The following is a 23,286-nucleotide window of genomic DNA, read 5'->3' as shown; positions in this document are numbered from 1 at the left end:
AACAATTCTGTGTTTTTCTGTCAATATGGGGTGCTGTGTGTACATTCACGAGGAAAAAAAATTAACTTAAATGATTTTAGCAAATGGCTGCAATATAACAAAGAGTGAAAAATTTAAGGGGGTCTGAATACTTTCCGTACCCACTGTACCAATGCTAGTAATGCTAGCAGTGTGCTAAATCGTGCTAGGAATAAGCTAAATCATGTTAAAAACTTCCTAACAACATGTTAATCATGCTAGAAACATGTTAGCCACATGTTAAACATGTTACCAACATGTTAGAAACATGCTAACAATGTAAACATGCTATCAACATACCAGCTACATACTAATCAGTTTAGTAACATCTTAACAACATGCTAACCATGCTATAAACATGTTAGCATGCTATTCATGTTAAAAACATGCAGCACATTACCAACATAATCACGTTAACAATATGCTAATCATGCAAGAAACATGCTAGCAATATGTTAACTACTGTACATGTTAATTTTGCTAATAACATGGTAGCAACATGCTAATCTTGTTAGAAACATAACGACATGCTAATCACATTAATCATACTAGAAAATTTTAATATGCTAATCATGCTAACAACATGCTAATCAAGCTAAAAATATGCTAACAACATGTTAATCATGTTAAAACATATTAATAACATTACCAACATAATCATGATAACAATATGCTAATTTAACAAGAAACATGCTAACAATATATATACTACATGCTAATTATGGTAACAACATGGTAGCAATATGCGAGTTATACTAGAAACATGCTAGCAACATGCTAATCATGCTAGTTATGTTAACAGTTTGCTACATGTTAAAAATTAAATCATGCTAGCAATAAGCTAAATCATGTTAAAACATACTAACAATATGCTAATCATGCTAAAAAAATAATAGCATCATGTTAATCACGTTAGAAAAATGTTAGCAAGATGATAATCATGCTATCAACATGCTAGTAACATGCTAATCATGTTAAAAACATCATTAACAACATGTTACCAACATGCTAATATGCTAGAAACCTGTTAGCAACATGCTAATTAGGGTAGAAGCATGGTAACAACATCCTAATCATATTAAAATCATGCTTGCAACATATTATTTATGGTAACAACATGCTAATTTATTAGATACATGCTAACAACATGCTAATGACATGGTGATCATGTTAAAACATGCCAATCGTGTTTAAACATGCTATTAAACATGCTAACAACATGCTAATTACATTAAAAGCCTGGTAACAACATTGCTAGAAACATGCTAATCATGTTAAAAACATGCTATCAACATGCTACCAACATGTTACCAACATGATAATCATGCTAACAATATGTTAATATGCTAGAAACATGCTAACAACATGCTAATGACATGTTAATCATGTTATAAACATGCCAATCGTGTTTAAACATGCTAACAACATGCTAATTACATTAAAAGCCTGGTAACAACATTGCTAGAAACATGCTAATCATGTTAAAAACATGCTAGAAAAATGATTAACAACATGTTAATTATGGACGAAACATGCTATCGACATGTTACCAACACGTTACCAACACGATAATCATGCTAACAATATGTTAATATGCTAGAAACATGCTAACAACATGCTAATGACATGTTAATCATGTTATAAACATGCCAATTTAAAACATGTTAACAAAATGTTGATGTTATGCTAATCATGCTAACATGCTATCAACAAGCTAATCATGTTAAAAACATGACAGCAACATTATCACATTAGAAGCATGGTAACAACATGCTAACAACATGCTAATCACGTTAAAACATGCTAGAAACATGGTTAACAACATGTTAACAACATGGTAATCATGTTAGAAACAAGCTAGCAACATACTAAAAACATGCTGACATGCTAATCATGTTAACAACATGCTAATTATGTTAAACATGATTAAAACATGATTAACAACATGTTAATATTGCTAAAACATGCTAAAAACATGCTATAACATTACACCAATCATACTAAATACTAATCTATCTATCTTTTAAACTTTACATTGGTTTCAAACTTTTTAAGATTTTACAACTACTTCAAGTTTTCAGGCTAGGCTTTCTCAAGCTAACCTAAGGTTTGTTTTAACAAACTTTTTATCTAGTTTTAAGAGCGTATGGGTTTGGAACGACATGAGCGTGAATAAATAATGACGGAATGTTCACGTTAGGTGAGTTTTTCTTTAATCATTCTCTGGTTGGTTAGTTATATAGCATCACTATTGGAATATCAAAAAACCAGTTCACGTTCTCACAGCAGCTACTAGTTCACCAGCTGTTTTACGCCCCCATGGGACTTATAGGATAGCTTTGATATAGATATAAGTCTCCGATACAATTTCTCAAGGGAGGTTTGAGCTCTTGGAAGTTTACAGAGATGTAGGAAGGTTCTTAATAGACCTGATACGTGTGTTTAGATGTGCAGACAGACTCTACTGAAGCCCAGTGGGAGAAAGCGGTCTGGGCAGAGGCCTGTCTGAGCCCAGAGGCCTATAAGAAATAGGACACACACATACTCCGACATCCAGGGGTCGACAGGAGCCTACTGGTAGGGCAAGCACAAATACTGGTGCAGGTCCCCATGCACGGAAAGTCATTTTAGGACAGAGCGTAGGAAACTGACTGTTTCAAACAGTTAGCTGTTTAAAGGTGCTGTCAGACATATCTATTATTCCTTTTGACCTCTTCACACTCTGGGGAGACACTACAAAGGGTCAAACTACAGGGCTTTGCTTCTATTTTCTACTGCAGTATTTCATCCAGTAGTAACTCTTCCGCAAAACTACATCTTTTTATGTATATATTTATTTATATACATAAGTGACCTTGAGCTACAGTACATGCATGCATAAATAATTAGCTACCATTACTTCAGTTATAAAGCAAATATAAATATTTATATAAATATAAATATTTTAAACAATATTAATTCATATTAATTCATAAAGAAAAATGTAATATTTATTAATTGACTTTATTTAAATATTTAAAAATATAAAATAACCACAATAATTACTACTTTACATATATATATATATATAAAAAAATATATATTAATGTTAAATTAATATTTTTCATAAATATATAAATAAGAAACATCAAAGATAAATTTAGAAATACTGTAAATATTTCTAAAAAATTACATTAAAATATAAAAAATGATAAAATTAATTTATTTTCAAAATTGTATAATGATCTAGTGAATAACCAGATTCTTATATAAAAAGATCCATTTTAAAATTATAAGAATAAATACAGATAATTTTTAAATATATATATATAATTTACATCACAGATAAATATGAAAGTTATTTTTAAGTGTTTATTTAAATTAAAATAACAGATAAATATAAAATATTTAGCATTTTGAAATATTTAAAGATTTTATTATATATTTATAAAATTAATTTCTTTTTAAAATTATATAATAATCTAGTGATTAACCAGATTCATATACAGTAAATGTGTATATATAAAATTTACATCATATATAAATATTAAATATTTTGTATTTAGAAATATTTTTATATTTTAATGATATGTTATATATATTATATATCAAATTAATGTAATTTAATAAATTAATTCAGAATAAGAAAAATATAGAAATTAAATATATTTTATATTTATATATATATATATATATATACACACACACACACACACACACACACACACACACAACAGATAAATATTTTGTATTTAGATATTAGAATTATTATCAGAATTATTTCCATTTTTTAATTTTCTAATAACCCAGTGAAGAACCAGATTCATATCAATATTTTAGTGTAACATTTACGTCACAAAAAAACAATAAAAATGTTGTATTTAGAAATATTTTTATATTTTCATTATACATTATAGTTATAAAATTAATTCCATTTTTTTACATTTTATAATAACCCAGTGAATAACCAGATTCATATACCAAAAGATCAATCTTAAAATTTTATGAATGATTATAAAAATTCTTCAAATCAATATTTTAGTGCAACATTTACATCACAAATAACCAATAAATATTTATTATTTAAAAATATGTATCAAACTAATTTAATTTCAAAATAATAACCCAGTGAAGAATTAGATTCATATACAGTAAAAGACTAATCTTAACATTTTAAGGAAAAATACTCAGCCCTAGACAGATTCACCAATCATATCATGTTTCTTAGGATTGTCTTGTGTTCAAAACAGAAAAGAAATTCAGTAATGAGTCTTGAGATGTGTTTTGTCTTAAGACAACGTCATCTGTCTGTATGTGTACATACATTGTACAAACAAATATATGGGCTAAAGAACTATAAGCTATAACCTTTATTGCCCCCCAAAAAACAGCATTATGTGTTGAAATATATCGTCGAGTGGATTTGTTACAAAAGCAGTAACAGCGGTGCTTTAGAACGGATGAATTTAGAGATGCAGCTTTATGGAGAGCATTTACCATACTGACAGTATAACAACATGCTGTCAGCAGGCAAAAACCCTCTCTGCATTCATAAATTCAACCCTTTAAAGCAGCACAGCTAAAAATACTAAAGCACAAAACAAACTGGAAGGAAAAAAAATAAACTGTCGGACATCACAACCCTTTTCCGCTTTCATCTCAAAGATTCACAGCTTACGCAATCTCTCCTCAAGACCGGACATCTCAAATAAGAAGGAAAGCCAAATCTCCTGAGCGCATCCCCTCGTATTTGCTCAACCCGCAAGCTATTTGCCCGAAACCTTCGGCGGCGCATCTGAATTTTGTCACTAGAGAAGGCCGGGATGTGATTCAACACGTACAGTAGGTAGATGAAGGTTTGGGACGGATATGAAAGATTGGTGGGGAGTCCAGATTGCGGCTGGATTTCCTGGAGAGGAAAATCTCTCCGATAGAGGACCAGAAAGAGAAAGCGGGAGCGAGAAAGAGCAGAAAATGACTCGCCTGCTACGACCCCAATTACCACCGAGGAGATCAAAGAGCTCGCTGCCACTGTGATATTTAAATGATGAGCCTGGATAGGGCCTCGCTTTTCATATCTGCAAATGAAGGAAACCAAGGCCCACTGCCGCCCTCTCCCTCTCTCGCTCATTCGCCGTGCCTTTGTGCCGGGGTTTGAAAGTGCTATATAACGCTCTCATTCGCCTACCGCTGAATTTTAATGAAACCGAATGCCAACTGTAGGAGCCTGTTTAATAACTTCCTACATTTTTATAAAGACAAAATAATTTAGAATGTGCGACTGTTACTTCAATATTACATGATATTGTTTACATGCATCATTTGTACTCTTTACATTCATACTGAGATACATTTTCACACAACTGAGGGACTCATATGCAACTATTACACAGAAGGTGCAAACACTCACTGATGCTCCAGAAGGAAACCCAATGCCAATGCATAACCGGGGGGTGAAAACTTTTGGAATTTGAAGATCAGGATAAAATTAACTTATTTTGTCTTCTGGGAAACATGTACGTATCTTCTGTAGCTTCTGAAGGGCAGTACTAAATGAAACAAATATGGTATTTAGACAAAATAAGAAAAATGTACACATCTTCATTCTGTTCAAAAGTTTTCACCCCCCGGCTCTTAATGCATCGTTTTTCCTTCTGGTGCATCAGTGAGTGTTTGAACCTTCTGTAATAGTTGCATGAGAGTCCCTCAGATGTCCTCAGTGTGAAAAGATGGGTCTCAAAATCATACAGTCATTTGTTGGAAAAGGGTTCAAATACACTAAAATGCTGAAAAACTAAATTTTTGGGACCTGAATTAGGGATTTAGCGGGCAGTTTAACTGTTCAGGACAAACAAGGGACTCATGAACAACTATCACTAAACAAAAAAAACACAGCTGTGGATCATTCAGGTAACAACACAGTATTAAGTATCAAACATATGTAAACTTTTCAACAGGGTAATTTTTATAAATTCAACTATTATTTTCTCTTGTGGACTGTATGTAAACATCCATTGTGTGAAATATCTTCCTCAGGTCAGTATTAAATAAAAAATAACATGCATTTTGTATGATCCCTCTTATTTTGGTCAAATAATTGACGTTTAGCAGATTCTACAAGGTGTATGTAAACTTTTGACATCAACTGAAAGTACTTTAGGCACCTACATTTTAATTATAAGTACCTAAATGGTACATATTAGTAGGTTTTAAAATGGCACCACTCCTGTGACAGCTTTTGTACCTTTTTTTCTAAAAGTGCACTGTCTCTTTAAGACTATCAGCAGAAAAAGTGAAAGTAAAAGGCAGCAAGAACACAGCACAGAAGGTACAGAGATTTATCGCCAAAATAAAAGAATATACTGACTATACTAACCACTTTGTGTAATTTCCATTCAATGATTTATTACTTATCTGCCATAATCATTTTAAAAGTTTATATTCAGGAAAAGTATTTATGTATTTGATGAACTGTGATTCATAATCAGCATATCGTAAAATGAAGCTCTAGTTTGAATCAAGAATAGACTGTCAAGAGTAGCAAAGATTTAAAAGACTCATTATTGAATAGCAATGTGTGGATGCATGAATAAATATATGTATTTGTATACACTCAATGAATGTGAAGTAATAAATCATAAAAAGAGGACACAAAAACACCATAAAACATCATGAAAGTTGGTCATATGACTCATGAACTAGATTTCCAAATCCTTTTAAGGCACATGACAGCTTTATGTAGGAAATACTATTATTTATAAACTTGAACTTTAAACTTGAGAGTTTAAAACTTGAATTACTGAGAGTTTACGTCACTTGTAATGTGCACTCGAAAGTGCAACAAGTGCCAAACATCTTTCCAAGTTTATAATGTGAAGCATTTATAAATCTGTTGTCTCCAAAGCAAAAGCATTTCAACAAAGAGTTTCCCTGTGGTTTCACTAAAATAAAAAAGGTATGTATGGAAGCCCGTTTCCACCACTGAATTTAAAAAAAAAAAAAAAAAGGGTAATTGCGACTTTTTCTCACAATTCTGACTTTTTTTTCCTCACATTTGCGAATTTACATTTTACACTTGAGTTTTTTTTCCCCTCAGAATTGCATGATACAAACTCACAATTCTGACTTTTGTTCTCAGAATTGTAATATAAACTCTGAATAATATAAATAATATTCTGATTTTCTAATATAAATTCAGAATTGCGACATATAAACTTTTTAAAGTTTTTTTCCCCTCAAAAAGTGGGCTTTATAGCATATTTATATCTCACAATTCTGAGAAAAAAGGTCATAACTATGAAAAAAGTCAGAATTGTGAGTTTCTATCTAGTTATATTATTCTGACTTTATAACTTGCAATTGCGAGTTTATATCACACAATTCTGAGAAAAAAAAGTCAGAATTTAACAGATCAATTGTATTATATTGATTTTTATGTATTTGTTTAGATTTTATAATTTCATTTAATTAATATTTAATGAATAATATACACTACTAATCAAAAGTTTTTTGAACAGTCAGATATTTAATGTGTTTTAAAGAATTCTCTTCTGCTCACCAAGACTGTATTTATTTGACAAAAGGTGTAATATTGTGAAATTTTACTATTTAAAAAAACTGCTTTCTTATTTAAATATGTTTTAAAATGTAATTTATTCCTGTGATCAAATCTGACATTTCCGCATCATTACTCCAGTCTTCAGTGTCACATGATCCTTTAGAAATCATTCTAATATGCTGATTTGCTGTTCAAGAAACATTTATTATTAATATTATTATCAATATTTAAAACAGTTTTTTCAGGATTCTTTGATGAATAAACAAGATCCAAAAATCAGCATTTATCTGAAATAAAAAAGCTTTTATTTCTTTCTCTTTTTTTGGCAAAAAAAAAAAAAAGAAATTATAGAAATTAATACTTTTATTTTGCAAGGATACTTTAAATTGATTAAAAGTGATGATAAAGACTTTTAAAATGTTAACAAAGATTTCTATTTTCTATTTGAACTTTCTATTCAACAAAGAAAAGCTGAAACATTTCTACTCAGCTGTTTTCAACATAATAATAATAAATGTTTTTCTAGCAGCAAATTAGAATATTAGAGTTCTGACGGATCATGTGACTGAAGTAATGAAGCTAAAAATTCAGCTTTGAAACCACAAGAAAAAATTTACAAAATTACATTTTAAAACATATTCAAACAGAAAATGGTTATTTTAAATAGTAAAAATATTTCACAATTTTACTGTACTTTTGGATCAAATAAATGCAGGCTGGGTGAGACTTTTTTATAAAAAAAACATTAAAAATCATACTGTTCAAAAACTTTTGACTGGTAGTGTGTAATATATAATAATGTAATGATTAACAATAATAATGATGATAAAAATAGCAATTAGTCTTTTTTAAATGAAATAATGAGTTTCATGGCCAGTAAAAAAAAATATTTACTACCAATATTTTTCTCAAGTCACTGGCCATATGTTAGTTTTAGGTTCTGCTTATATAGTGCGAGAGTCATATGTTCTACTTTAATAATACTTTTTTGGAGTTTAACATCCTTTTTATTCTCCTAATCATCTGTTAGTCAACAGGACATTTTGTTCTTGCTTTCACAAAAGAAAGAAAAAGTTTGGAATGACTAAATGTGAGTGAATAAATGAAGAAAGAATTTTCTTTTTTTTTGTCTGAACTTTTTCTTTAACCTTTATTCTCTTGATGTTTACTGAAACTCATCACCAACTAGCCCTCCAACGCTCCTCTCTCCAGTCGTTCCCTCAGTTTGTTTTTTTAAATTAGCATATGTAGGCTAGGGGACATTTACCTCTCTCTTAACAAATCAAGGATAGCAAAACATTTACTCGTCCGTTTCAGCAAAAACCATCCCCCGCTGCATTCCTAGGCCAGGTGTGAACATAAAATGCAATTAAATCAATACGAGAACGATAGAGAAAGAGCGGATGAGAGAGAGAGAACAAACATCTAAGGCTGTGTGGGGGACCCGGTATTGAATTTCAGATCTGCTGAAAAGCAGGATGTGATATAAATATTGATGAATCAGATGGCTACCTGAGAGACAGAATAGCTATCTCTTGTTATCCGGATCCCGACGTTGCCTTTGTTAACGGTCTGCGTCGCCATAGCAACAAGCAATTAAATGGCAGCATGCATTTAAACATCAGAGACAAGTTGAGATTCATGCTGCCGAACAATAGAGGACGGAAAGAAAAAAAACGCCGGCTGCGTGTGATTGCTAGGGGAATCGAAAAACGTTTTAGAGTGAGAGAGAAAAGTTGTGAGCTACCGCTAAATTGATGGTAGACAAAGGCCGAGTAAAAGCTGAAGTACACTTTATATCTCACAATACGTGAGAGCTCGAAGCCTAGTTTACTGAAGTACACACGCAACACGTATATGTAACGGTGACCTCACACTTTTCCCATTCATTTTTTCCATAGGCATTTCAAAAACACCTCCAATGAAGCCTTGAAATTAATCACAGCCTGTCGATATTTGATTTTAAGCTAAAAAATCTGATCAAAATATTTAAATTCTACTTATTTTTGTTTGGAGGAAAAGGAGACTGACCACTTACAGAAACATGAATGATAACAAAATGTAAAATGTTGAAGTAGACTGCTATAAAATAAATAAAATATGATTAAAAGGCTAAATAAAAAGTGTAAAACTTCAAAATTGGGTCATATTAGTTAAATATGGTTAATGCGTTACTATTAACTATTAATTAGCAATACACTAAAACACAAGCCATTGTTAGTTCAGTGTCACTGAGGTACCGTTATTTTAGTATCATTTTAAATTTAAAGTTTCAATTAAATGAAATTAAATTTGTATTACTTTTTTATTTAATTTTATGTTTATGTCATTTCTATGAATTTTCTTAAAAAAAAAGTTTACACTGTTTTTATTCATTTACAGTTCAATAGCATTATAGTGATTTACCTTAATTGATTTTTTGTCACTCAGTTACCATTACTTTAGTATCATTTACAATTTAAAAATTATTTTAGTATAAATTAATTTTTAAATTCACTTTCATTATATTCATATATTTTTTATTTTACGTTTTATTTTAATTTTAATTTCAATTATTTTATTATTTTTGTCATTTTTATTAATTATTGTATATAACTTAAAATTTTAAATTAATTTTACATTTTTATTAATATTTTTATTTTATATTTTACATTTTATTTTAATTTTAGTTTAAATAATTCAATGTTTTTGTCATTTTAATTAATTTTCTTTAAAAAAATTATACTATTTTTGTATTCATTTACAGCTCAACAGCATTATAGTGATTTCTTTATTGATTTTTATTTTTGTCACTCAGGTACCATTATTTTATTATAATTTTAAAATTTTAAGTAAAAATTTTAGTATAAATAAAAAAAAAAATTAATTCATTAAAAATGTTTATTAATATCTTTATTTTATATTTTGTTATATATATATATATATATATATATATTAGTTTAAATGATTGTATGTTTTTTGTCATTTTTTATTAATTGTTTTAAAAAATAATTTTGTACAAATTTAAATGTTTTTTTTTTTTTTTTTTTTTTTTTTTTGGTCACTCAGGTACCATTATTTTAGTATCATTTTAAATGTTTTTAATTTTAAACTTTTGTTTTTATTATTATATTATGTTAATTTAATTATTATTTTACCATTATGTTTTTATTTAAATTATTTTAGTATCACTTTAAAATTTTACTTTAATTTTAAACTTTTATTCATATATATATATATATATATATATATATATATATATATATATATATATAGTTATTTTAATCATTTTCTTTAAAAAATGTTTATACTGTTTTTATTTCTATTGTTTAGTTATTGTAGTACTTCTAACTAAATCTGCCTTAGCGACTTAAAAACATTTTATTTCAGGTAACAACGTTTTATAGTTTTAGTTAAAAGCTTGAATAAGATCTGACACATACCAAATAAAGCCATTGACCTATAGTTGATTAAAAAGTATAAAAACATAAACATTACTAAATATATAGTTTTTAAGAGTTATTCCATCATTTTCTGTGCGTTACAGTTATGTTTGGTCAATGCTAAGCTCTTTGTTTCCATGGTAGCACTTTCTCTTCTGATTGATCGATATCTCATTAGTATTATAGAGAGTTTAGCTCTTCAAAGTGAATTTGGTTATTAAACATGCTTTCATGAAGCTAAAATCACTACAGATGAATCAATCACCACTTAACACCCTCAGAGCTCATGGCAGGTCTATCATTATCACTCAAAATCAGTTTCTGTATGAAGAAAATGAATCAGATTTTTTCTTTGAGATCTCTGCTGAGCTATATGTAAAGCAGACATATGATTGGTTGCGGTATTTGGCACCCTCCAATCAGAAATCACTCCACTTAGGGCGCATTTGGAAACATCCACAGCACATAAACGCACTGATATGATGTGTCGAGTGATGATGTTGCTGAGAAAGTGAAGAGCCTTCAGGGTCCACTCAAGAGTTATAATCCTATTACTAATGATCTTCCATTGAAAAAACAAATTACCCAAGAACGACAGCCTTTGAATATGCTAGCGCTAAGCCACGCTTATTACCTGAAACATCAAATATCGCTGAACGGAATCGGTGATTCATCCTCGCAATGCGCCGTGTTAATGGGGATATTCGGGTTTGCCAAATAAAGAAGGGAGAGGGCTGAAGCGTTAGTCTCATTATGTACGGAGAGTGAGGGGGACGAGATGGTCTTTTGATCACCCAGCGAGGCCTACTCCTGCTTTCAAGGCTGTCATTGACATAAAGGAGCATTAGTGATCCTTTGTGCACCTAGAAAGGGTTTAAAAAAGAGAATGAGAAGAGGCATGAAAGACTACAAAACAAATGAAACTGTGCGTAAAAAGGAGAATAGGGCGATCTGTCAGCTACTCGCTTTATTTATACTCAAAGTGACTGTTTAGCTGTTTCTTGAACCGACATCTTATCCTTCACAGCTACAGTGATTATTATTAGTTATGCCTGGGGTTTTCTTGAACCTGTGACAATGTCAGACACCCAAATATGATTATCTCCTTCTGTTGGTAACCAAACCGTTGCTGGTAGCAATTGACTTTGATAGTATTTTTTTCTTTTCAATGGAAGTCAGTGGCTTCCACCCATTTCTGTCTTGCTGTAATTTTTTTTTTTTTTAGTATTACCAAACTGTTTTTCAATTGATTGCATAATATATTGACTTAACTTATAACCTTTACAGGTGTACTAAAAGTAGAGGTCAACCGATGTATCGGTTTTGCCGATTAATCGGCACCGATAGTTGATTTTTCCAGGTTGGGTTTGTTTCTGGAGCGGCTGAGAAGGTCGTCATTATACAGCAAAGTCCCTATAGTCTTTGTTATACAGCACGAGAGCGGCTTCTCACAATCTCACAATCTTCTTACATCTCACAATTCTGACTATTTAACTCGCAATTGTGAGCTCATATTGCAATTCTAAAGAAAAATTGTAATTATGAGATACAAATCCGCAATTCTGTAAAAAAAAAGGTCAGAATTTCTGACTTTATTTCTTGCAAATGCGAGTTTGCATCTCACAATTCTGACTTTTTAACTTACAATTGCGAGTTTATATCATGCAATTCTGAGAAAAAGTTCAAAATTAGATAAAAACTCTCAATTATGATTAAAAAAGTAGGAAATTTGTGTTATATTTTGCAGTTCTGACTTTATTTCTTACAACTGCAAGTTTATATCATGCAGTTTTGAGAAAAAGTCAATTGTGAGATATAAACTTTTTGAGAAAAATGTATGACTTTATCTCATAATTCTGACTTTTTAACTCACAATTGTGAGTTTATATCATGCAATTCTGAGAAAAAGTTTGAATTATGAGATACAAACAATTCTGAGAAAAAAGTAAAAAATATGAGTTTATATTTTGCAATTCTGACTTTATTTCTCACAAATGCAAGTTTGTATCTCACAATAATGAACTGAACCGCTACTGAATAAAGAATAAAAAAGTAACTTGCACCTTATTTCTCTAACAACTCTGACTTTTATAAATCAATTTTCAGTGACTCTTTCTGCAGGTAGGTACATCTTTACACCTGTAGGTGGCGTTTTTGAAATTTGGTTTCAGTTATCTGGCTCACTCATTTTATTTACATTATAATTTCTGATATATAACATTAGTATTAGTGCTGTCAAATCGATTAATCACGATTAATCGCATTCAAAATAAAAGCTTGTGTTTACATAATATCTGTATGTGTACTGTGCATATTTATACTGTATGTATACATAAACACACACACACATATATTATATAAACACAAACTTTTATTTAAGTTGCGATTGTAAGATAAGCGCAAAATTGGAATATAGCATAAAACATTTGAGAATAAGTTTCCATCCATCGAGTCAAAGAGAATAAAATTGTCATTGATAAACTGGCACTAAATATCTAAAAGAAAAGAGAAGCCACAATTGTCATATATTATAAATTACTTGCAGTGTGAGCAGACAGTACTGGGAGGCAATTATGCAGAAATAGTTTGACGACAGACTTTGCTCAGGCATTTAAGTATGACCATAACATTTCAGATGCCGTGCAACAAGATCGGTCCGCTAGTTAGTCAGGTTGATGCGCATGGAGGAATTTATTTGCGAATGCGTTTTTCCATCTCCCACTGTTTGCATAAACAATGTCTCCATCATTAGTTTCTGATGCAATACTTCAAATGTGCATGAAAACAGGTGATGGAAACATATATATAACACTGTTATATTAATATTATATTTTTCCCAACAGAATTTTCTGATAAACTTGTAAGGGCTATACCTCGTATAATATAATATATACTATATCATATAATATATACTCTGACATCAATATTTTAGTAATACATTTTCTGAAAACAATGCAGTGGATATTCTGCTTCTCACAGGTGCCTTTACTAATAACAAAACGTGAGCATCTGTCCCAGCCTTTGTCATTTCCCATCTATGACCTGTGAGTCATGTCTCTCCCTTCGTCGGCACAATTGGATCTTTCACACCTTCATGCAGCTTTGATGATTTTCAAAGCTTCACATCTCTCCTCCTGCGTTCGACAGTACAGACACCAGTCACTGTGTGTAGTGACAGTCCGGACTAGCGAGTCGATGCAGGTGGTCATCCTTACCTTTCATCACGTCGCTGTTAGCCCGAGCGGAGAGGTACAGTGAGACCGTGATGTTTGAGGTCAGTTTGTGTGCCAGCCCGGATCAGATGAGATGGGCTTTGATGTTCGGTGGGGGCCTGAGTCACTCAAGCGGTTCAGATCCAATTTCTGACCCTGTCGTCGGCACACGCTCTGGGGTCAGGACTCTAATACCCCTCTGGCCTGTCGAGAGGGAGGGATTCTGATCCCTGCACAAACTCAGGACAACAGCAAATGCCAAGTAAGATTAGAGCCGTCGATATTAACCAGTGCGCACCGCAAGGAATTCAAATGCCGTATTACATGGGCGACTGCGGGGTCTGATGCCGATTCAGTAGGGTTGGGTATTGACAGATTTCATTTGATTTGATTCTAATTCACAGGCTCTTGATTTGATTAATTTGGATATTTACATCAGATACAATACTTGTTTTAAATGAACATGCTCTGCACTGCCACTTTAACTGAAATGCCTACAAGCACCAAAATTTAAAAGTGAAAACTTTGCTTCGTATCAAAGTAACAAAGCACAAAACTTGTTGCAATTATTGGCTGTCAGGTGCGCTACAAAAAATATTTAGAAGTTCTTTTCACGCATAAAACAGAAAACTAACGGCCCGTTCACACAAATGACGATAACTGTAACAACAAAATGCTTTGAATATCACTCTAATTCTATAAAAATAGCAAAGTGAACACCACAGTTCTAACAACACAAAGAACCAACATTGTTGGAATCATTTTTTCCAGCTGATGAATGATAAAACAACGCCAATTAGAATGCAGTCAAGAAATTAAAGGTGCTGTACGTCATTTTTGGACTGTACAAATCCATAAAAACACCATAATATGTTTGCAGAAATTTGAGAAACATGTTCACATATTTGTATCTCCAAAAAACAATGCTGCAGTTATTCTATTTTGAAACATGCGTTTCGTGTTGGAATGTCTGTTTTTGTTTTGGTCTTTGTGACCCCACCCACTGCCAACTGACCCAATAGGATTTTGACACCCGGGGTTGCCAGTTGGTTGAAAACACTATGGAAGCCAGCAAACGAACTGGAGCCAAGATTGCAGATCCTTAAAAACCTTTGCATCCACCTAAAGAGCTCTATGTCCAAAGGCATATTAAAACGCAGATACAGTTGAGGTCATAAGTTTTCATACATCTTGCAGAATCTTTTTATTTAGTACTGACCTGAATAAGATATTTCATGTAAAAGATGTTTCCATATAGTTCACAAGAGAAAATAATAGTTGACTTCATAAAAATGACCATGTGCAAAAGTGTGTTACTGTGTTGTTACCTGAATGATCCACAGCTGTTTTTTGTTTTTGTTTAGTGATAGTTGTTTATGAGTCCCTTGTTTGTCCTGAACAGTTAAACTGCCTGCTGTACTTCAGAAAAATCCTTCAGGTCCCACAAATTCTTTGGTTTTCAGCATTTTTGTGTATTTGAATCCTTTCCAACAATGGCTGTATGAATTTGAGATCCATTTTTTCACACCGAGGACAACTGAAGGACTCATTTGCAACTATTACAGAAGGTTCAAACACTCACTGATGCTTCAGAAGGAAACACAATGCGTTAAGAGCTGGGGGTGAAAACTTTTGGAATTTGAATATCAGGGTAAATTTAACTTATTTTGTGATCTTGGGAACATGTAAGTATGCTCTGTAGCTTCTGAAGGGCAGTACTAAATTAAAAAAAATTATGATATTTAGGCAAAATAAGAAAAATGTACACATTTTCATTCTGTTCAAAAGTTTTTACCCCCAGCCCTTAAAGCATTGTTTTTCCTTCTGAAGCATCTGTAAGCATTTGAACCTTCTGTTATAGTTGCACATGAGTCCCTCAGTTGTCCTCAGTGTGAAAAGATCTCAAAGTCACACAGTCATTGTTGGAAAGAGTTCAAATACACAAAAATGCTGAAAAACCAAAAAAATTGTGGGACCTGAAGCATTTTTCTGATGGACAGCGGGCAGTTTAACTGTTCAGGACAAACAAGAGACCGTATATAAACGTCTTTTATGTGAAATATCTTATTCAGGTCAGTACTAAATAAAAAAATAACATGCATTTTGGTAAAATAATTTACATTTTGCAGATTGTGTAAGGTGTATGTGAACTTTTGACCTCAACTATAAATCAGCTCATTAACTTTTAAGCTTGTTGTTGTCTATTGTCAAATGTTTAAAGCGACAGACAACATGAATGCATCAATAAATACTACTATAGTTATAGGACTTAACAGATCAACATTGTTATTTAAAAATGGATATATACATTAAAATGACAATCGATTAAAACAGTTTTATTGATTTTGTCAACCCAACCGTAATATTCAGAGTCATAACAGGGACAAGCAAAACAGCTGTCGCGATCGTCTCGGATAGGATAAAGACAGCCGTGGGTAATGCGACCGCGTCGACCGGCCATCTCTGCCAGATGTGACATTTCGCGGCGTTCCCGCCTAAATGGCTGCGATAAAGAGTTCACGTGTGCGGTCCAGAGAGGATGAGACCGGCATAAATGAGAACGGATGAGCCTGGCAGGCAATTCTCATTCAGCGCCGGGCTCGGCCCAATAATGAGGTGGATCTCAATTATGCTGCCACGGCGCTGTGAAATGGACCGGGGGCTCCCACCTCGACGCCTCCGGAGGCCCTTCAAGCCCCCTCGTCCAAATTGAACTGATGGAGCAGAAAAGCCATTTTGATTTTCGTTCTCACCTCCGAAAACACGGTTTGGCAGTGATAATGCCAGGCTGCCGTGGGCATCTGCCGAGCACTCGCGAAGGGGGTCAGCCGTGGCGATGCTGGGTCCCTATCGGACGTGCCGTATAGGGGCGTAATTGGATTTGTGCTGACAGTCTGTTGACACAGACGTTATTAATTGGGGTGGCTGGATTGACACGCACTTAGATAGCCACATCATAAATGCATGAAACTCGGCGCGATAATTGCGATCGCTCCGCTAACTGCGGTGGGCTTGATTAATGATGCCGTCATCAGCATATGCCAAAGCTGACCTCACGGTTATTGAGTTAGCGGGCTAATCAGAGAAGAGGTGGGACGTCTACGGCCCATTCGCACTCGAGAGAGGCACGAGAGATTGTTGAGGCTCTTCAAACGACTCTTATGACCTAATGAATGCAACAGTTGCCATTGAAGTTTCCGGCGTAATAGAAGCAATGACCAAACAAAGCACAGCGGGATCACTAAAACATGGCCTATAGGCTTCGAGTGTGGGCATAAAACAGGCTACGGAACTGAAAAAATAAATATATTAAAGTTTACTGTATATATCAAGAATTTTTTTGCTTCAGCATGTTCAGAAGTGTTCACTTATGCTCTCCTGCTTCTTTCGTTCTTGCACAAAATGTGCTTTTCCTCACCTATCACTCAATACCCGTAGATACAAGAATACTGTCAAATATTTATTATAAATATTGAATGAGCTGAGACTACAAGATGGTTTCTGACTATCAGCTCCATCTACTGCACCACAGTCAGACAGAAAAACCTTATAGTGTTAACAAAATAATCATATTTTGCACATCAAAAATATATATATAACTTAGAACCCTTGTTGTAAATAAAACAGATTGTTGGAGTATGCTTTATGTGATTGTGTCTTACAGGTGTGGTGCCCAATAGTCTGGGTTTACACAGCCTGCAGCCCAGTCCTGTGGCTCCAGACAGCCAGGCTCAATCTCCCACCCAGCTGCAGTACCGCAACAAAGTCCAGCACCGTCGATTCTCCATGGAGGTGAGTCACGTTTAATCATCTCATCCTTCTCCATGCTAAAGCCCAGCCAATGCTTATTCCTGAAGCTTTGATGGAGTCCTAGTGATCCTAACAGAACAACACAAGCTCTGCTTGTAATCTTGTCTGAGTCCTTAATAAAGTCCTTGCCAGAGGCACTAAAGCCTCGTTATCAAATGCTTTGTTTCTCTTTAAGGTGAGACTAGGTAAAGTCACATCAAAGTAGTAAAGCAATGACAAGTTTTTGTCTGACTGCTATAAACACCTTTACTATGCTCAACACAGTTTTACAGAGGCCCTAAAGGGACATGGTAAAATAATATATAATAATATATATATAATATATATATTAATGCTTTTGCATTCTCGCGAAACTTCTGTGTTTTCTTAAGAAACTTTATTTTTGCTCGCAAATGGAAATAATATGAGGTGTGAAGAAAAAACATTTCCATGCTTTAGTGACTGACTGCAACGTTTCTTGTGCAAATGCAATAGTTTTGAAAGAGAAGACAAAATTTATTAGGGGAATGCATTAGTTTTACGAAAGCATGCAAAGTTTGTGGTAGCTAATGCAATTGTTTTTCAGGGAAATTCAATAGTTTTGCAAAAGAATGCAAAGACTGTTAGGGGAATGCAACAGTTTAACGAAATAATGCAATGTTTTTCAGGCAAACACAATAGTTTTACAAAAGAAAGCAAAATTTCTCAGAGAAACAATAGTTTTACAAAAGAACGCAAAGTTTTTCAGAGGAACAAAATAGTTTTGTGAAAGAATGCAAAGTTTCTCAGGGAAATGCAACAGTTTTACAAGACAGTGCAAAAACTGTCAGGGGAATGCAATAGTTTTGCGAAAGAACAAAAAGTTTTTCAGACAAACGCAATAGTTTGGCGAAAGAATGCAAAGTTTTTCAGGGAAATGCAATAGTTTTGTAAGAGAGCGCAAAGACTGTCAGGAATGCAATAGTTTTGCGAAAGGAAACAGTTTCTTGTGGCAACGGAATAGTTTTTGCAAAAAAAAATGCAACGTTCTTCAGGAAAACGCAACAGTTTTGTAAAAGTATGCAACATTTCTTGGGGAAACAATGGTTTTACAAAAAAAACGCAACGTTTTTCAGAGGAACACGATAGTTTTGTTGAAAGAATGCAAAGTTTCTCGGTGAAATGCAATAGTTTTGTAAGAGAGTGCAAAGACTGTCAGGGGAACGCAATAGTTTTGCGAAAGAATGCAGATTCTTGTGGAAACGCAATTTTTTTCAGAACACAATAGTTTTGTGAAAGAATGCAGTTTCTTGTGGAAATGCAGTTTTTTTTTCAGAGAAACACACTAGTTTTGTGAAAAAACATAATGTTTTTTGGGAGCAAAATAGTTTTGCAAGTGACCACAAAGTTTTTCAGGTGAACACAATAGTTTTGCGATAAAACGCAAAGTTTTGTGGGGAAACGTGATAGTTTTGTGAAAAATGCAATGTTTCTTTTGCAAAAGAACGCAAAGTTTTGTGGGGAAACATGATAGTTTTGTAAAAAAAAAGCAATGCTTCTTTTGCAAAAGAGTGCAAAGTTTCTCTGGGAAACGCAATAGTTCTGCAAGACAATTTTTTTTTTAGGGGAACACAATACTTTTGCGAAATAATACAGAGTTTCTCAGGGAAAAAAACAGCTTTGCAAAGTTTTTCAGATGAACGCAATAATTGTTTGAAAGAATGCAAAGTTTTTCAGGGGAATGTAATAGTTTTGCGGAAGAAATTTTTTTTTTTTCTGGGAAACAACAGTTTTGCAAAGAATGCAAAGTATCTCAGGGAAACAATCAAAATATAATCCTCTTCAGTACAAACACACACACACATATGTAGGTATGTATGTGTGATGTGTGTGTGTGTGTGTGTGTGTGTGTGTATAATCAAAAATAAGGTTCAAAATAAACCATGCCAACTGGATTGCCAAGTGTCAACAACAGACTAATCAGAGGCCTGCCGCCTTGATCACCTTCCCTGTTTTTCTCCTCTCTTTCACCATAATCATCCATGCGATTCTGTATCTGTACGAGAGAAGAGCCTCAGTTTGAGGCACATGAGAAAGATGGAGTCCATCATTAAATGGAGTGGAAGTATTACCTGTAAGTTAGTCCGGCGCCACAAAAGACAGACTCGGCATTCAGAGTGTTCTTTGCCTCGGCTGTCAGCTTTCTTATTCAGTAGCCATGAATCTAGAAGGGGAAAATTGGAATGAATGCCCTCTCCCATTTTCAAATCCGACGGCTTCTTTCTGCTCTCGCAAACCTTTTATCTGCACCGTGCACCCTTATTTTATTCCCACAGGCATGACGGGAGAGACACCGAGGAGAAAGGAGGACTTTTTATTCCCTGGTTTTATTGAGAATCGCCGGCTAGTTTTATTGCACGACCGTACAAACGCAGCCACAAGGCAAAGCGGGAGGAATCACAGGGAACGCTCTCATTTTTCAGAGCACATAAGATTCCCCCTCATTGCCGTGCTATTTTTGGGCCTCTCCTAAGCGTGCCGATGAATCGAGTTATGAACTAACTCCATCAGAGCTTCTTAAATGCGAAAAGATTGTTGGATATACTTCAGCTCACCGTAAGACACAATATTTTGTCCTGCCCTGCCTTGGTGTGTTGAGATTGCGCCAGAATCCTTTATTGAGTGAGAGTCTTCATACTGGAGAAAAGTGACAGGTTTTCTCATTGTCATGCTGAGTTCGTCATGGTAAGAATAGTCGGTTCTGCCTATAGGCGTAGAGTTGTGTTGCGCGCTGGAGAAAGCTGTCATATTCACCTTGACACGCTGTGTTTTCATATGTGTGCTAGCTGAACGCTAATAGCTGACAGCTCTTTGATGTGTGTGCAGGATGTAACTAAGAGGATGTCTCTGCCCATGGATATTCGTCTCCCACCAGAGTTTCTGAAGAAGTTACAGATGGAAAGCCCTCCGCCGTGCAAACCGCTCAGCCGCATGTCCAGAAGAGCCTCGCTGGTTAGTAACCAAACTAAACTCGCTTAGACAGCTGCTGATGCAATCTAAACGAGGACATTGCATAGTTTAAATTAATGCTAATAACTACAGACTGACCAAAACCCCACTAACGTTTCTGCATTTAAAACAGAATAACTACAATTTTAAAAAACATACAAACATGCAGTTAATTTCTTCAAATAAATTTCTTATTAAAGTAAACCTCTCTACATGCACACAAATTCTGCTCCAAAACCATGAGAGCTTCCTACCTAGGCAACATTATTAGGAATTTTAGGGATACAATGGTACACAGATACCTAGTTGTCGTTGTTTTTTCACAGACAAAATCTTGAGCAACAAATGCCTTTTTACAGTCAGTGCAACTCCAGAATGCACTGCAACAAGCTTGTGGGGAAAAACAAATGTATAAATATATGGCAAATGTCAATTATGAACACACTGCATCTTATTGAGCACTGAAAATTTGATAATTTGTACTTTTTTTTTCTTTTTTTTTTTAAAATGAGCTTATTCATAACGCAACACACATTTTTAGCATTGTCAGTCACTGTTTTTCAGTGGCCTTGGTCCTGGAAGTATTTTTCCCATTCATTTTTGTCTATAAGGATTTTAGAAAAATCTTCATTTTGGGGTTATGAGGCGTTTAACGTAACCAACCAGTTACAAGGTGAATCACAACATTACAAACTTTGATTTGACGCAAAAAAAAATGTGAGAATTAGAGAAACAGACAGCTTTGACAAAGGAAAGAATTACAGTCCCATAAAGCATATAGTGAATGACATAATCAAAATAAAACACTGGAAAAATAAAATGATAGATCTGAAGATTATAGAAATGTACATTTATTGTGAAATATGCGTATTATGCACACAAATATGTAAGTAGTTTGAGAGTTTAAGAAAAAATGACCAAGTCATACGCAGTTCTGTGATTGGAGGAGATTTTTCTGTAGAATCATGGGTAATGCACTGTAAAAAGTTTTCACCAGTTTCAACTTAAAATTTTAAGTTAAATCAACTTTAAACTAGAAGTCATTTTAACTCACTACAATAATTGAGTTAGAATGACTGGTACTTTTAAGTTGATTTAACTTATGAGTTGACGTTACTTGTACTTTTAAGTTGATTTAACTTAAAATTAAGGCGGCTGCTGAGCTCAAGTTTTTAAGTTGAAACTGGTGGAAACTTTTTATACCGTAGAGTTTTTTTTTTAACCAGGTATTCCATTGCAGAACACAATAAACTAAAATAATGCAGGCTGAATGATTAACAACCTTGTGGCTCACAGTATGTCTATTCCTTTTAAAGATTTATACTGCAAGTTATTTAAAATGATTCCACTATGGAGAAAAAGAATAGCATTTTCACTTCAGAGCCCGATTACTGTAGTTTACAGTGATCATTAAGTTCAACTACTATCGAACTATACTATTGCTTTCAAACTATATTGTGAAGGGCGCTATACACAACATGCAAAACTTGTTTGTGCACTTTTAATGCATTGTTCTAGCATTTCTAGCTTTATTTGTGTACTCATCTACAAAATAGCTTTAGCGCTGAAAAATATTGCTAAACATACTTACAAATGATAAATAACACACCATAAGGTGCATTCAAAGCATTACTGCACAAACTGTTGTAATAAACATTATCATTAACAGACATTATAAACAACTTCTACAGCCATTTTTCACTTTCAGGTCAAGTGCTATCAAATAATTCTGCTGCTGTAAAAAACAATTTGTTGAGTCAACTTAAAATAATTTGTAATCCTGCTGCCTAAAAATTGTTACTAAGTGACAACTTAAAAAAAAACTTGGTTCAACTCAAAATCTATAAACCCAGCGTTTAAGTTTAACAAACCATATTTTTTAGTTAACATTTGAAACGTAACATTTCAAGTTGATTGAACTTAAAATTTTAAGGCAGCAGGATAATATATTATTTTAAGTTGACTCAACAAATTGTGTTTTTTTGTTTTTTACAGTGTGCTTTCAAACAAAATGTATGCACTCAAAGCATTGGTTGCATTCGCATACTTGTGCAAAATATGTTTTTTGTTTTGTACTTCACATTAAACAATACTAGCAATCCTAACAACAGCCTCACTTATAGTTCATGTTTATTTACATGAGTTAATATCCACGCGCTGTTTTCAGCTTCTAAAACTATTCATAAATGTTGTCAACAAACTATTTAAGTATCTTGAAGACACTTTGCTTACACTGTATTCCATTCTTTTCCAGTCGGACATTGGCTTTGGGAAACTGGAAACCTATGTGAAGTTGGGCAAACTAGGAGAGGTAAGATGT

General features: G+C 33.4%; 1 protein-coding gene across 3 annotated transcripts in view; it reads left to right on the top strand.

Moving 5' to 3' along the window:
* The window catches only part of cdk18 (cyclin dependent kinase 18), a 128,600-nt gene that overhangs the window by 83,711 nt on the left and 21,603 nt on the right, over positions 1–23,286 (top strand). For all 3 annotated transcript variants that reach the window (XM_051123307.1, XM_051123309.1, XM_051123308.1), the window contains exons 3-5: positions 17,854–17,981; positions 20,844–20,969; positions 23,221–23,277. In XM_051123307.1, the coding sequence (XP_050979264.1) occupies positions 17,854–17,981; positions 20,844–20,969; positions 23,221–23,277 (311 nt within the window). The remainder of the gene's footprint in view (positions 1–17,853; positions 17,982–20,843; positions 20,970–23,220; positions 23,278–23,286) is intronic.

Source organism: Labeo rohita, chromosome 11 (assembly GCF_022985175.1).
Source record: "Labeo rohita strain BAU-BD-2019 chromosome 11, IGBB_LRoh.1.0, whole genome shotgun sequence".
Lineage (NCBI taxonomy): Eukaryota > Metazoa > Chordata > Actinopteri > Cypriniformes > Cyprinidae > Labeo > Labeo rohita.
The sequence above is the reverse complement of the archived record's forward strand: the minus strand, read 5'-3'. Positions and strand labels throughout refer to the sequence as shown.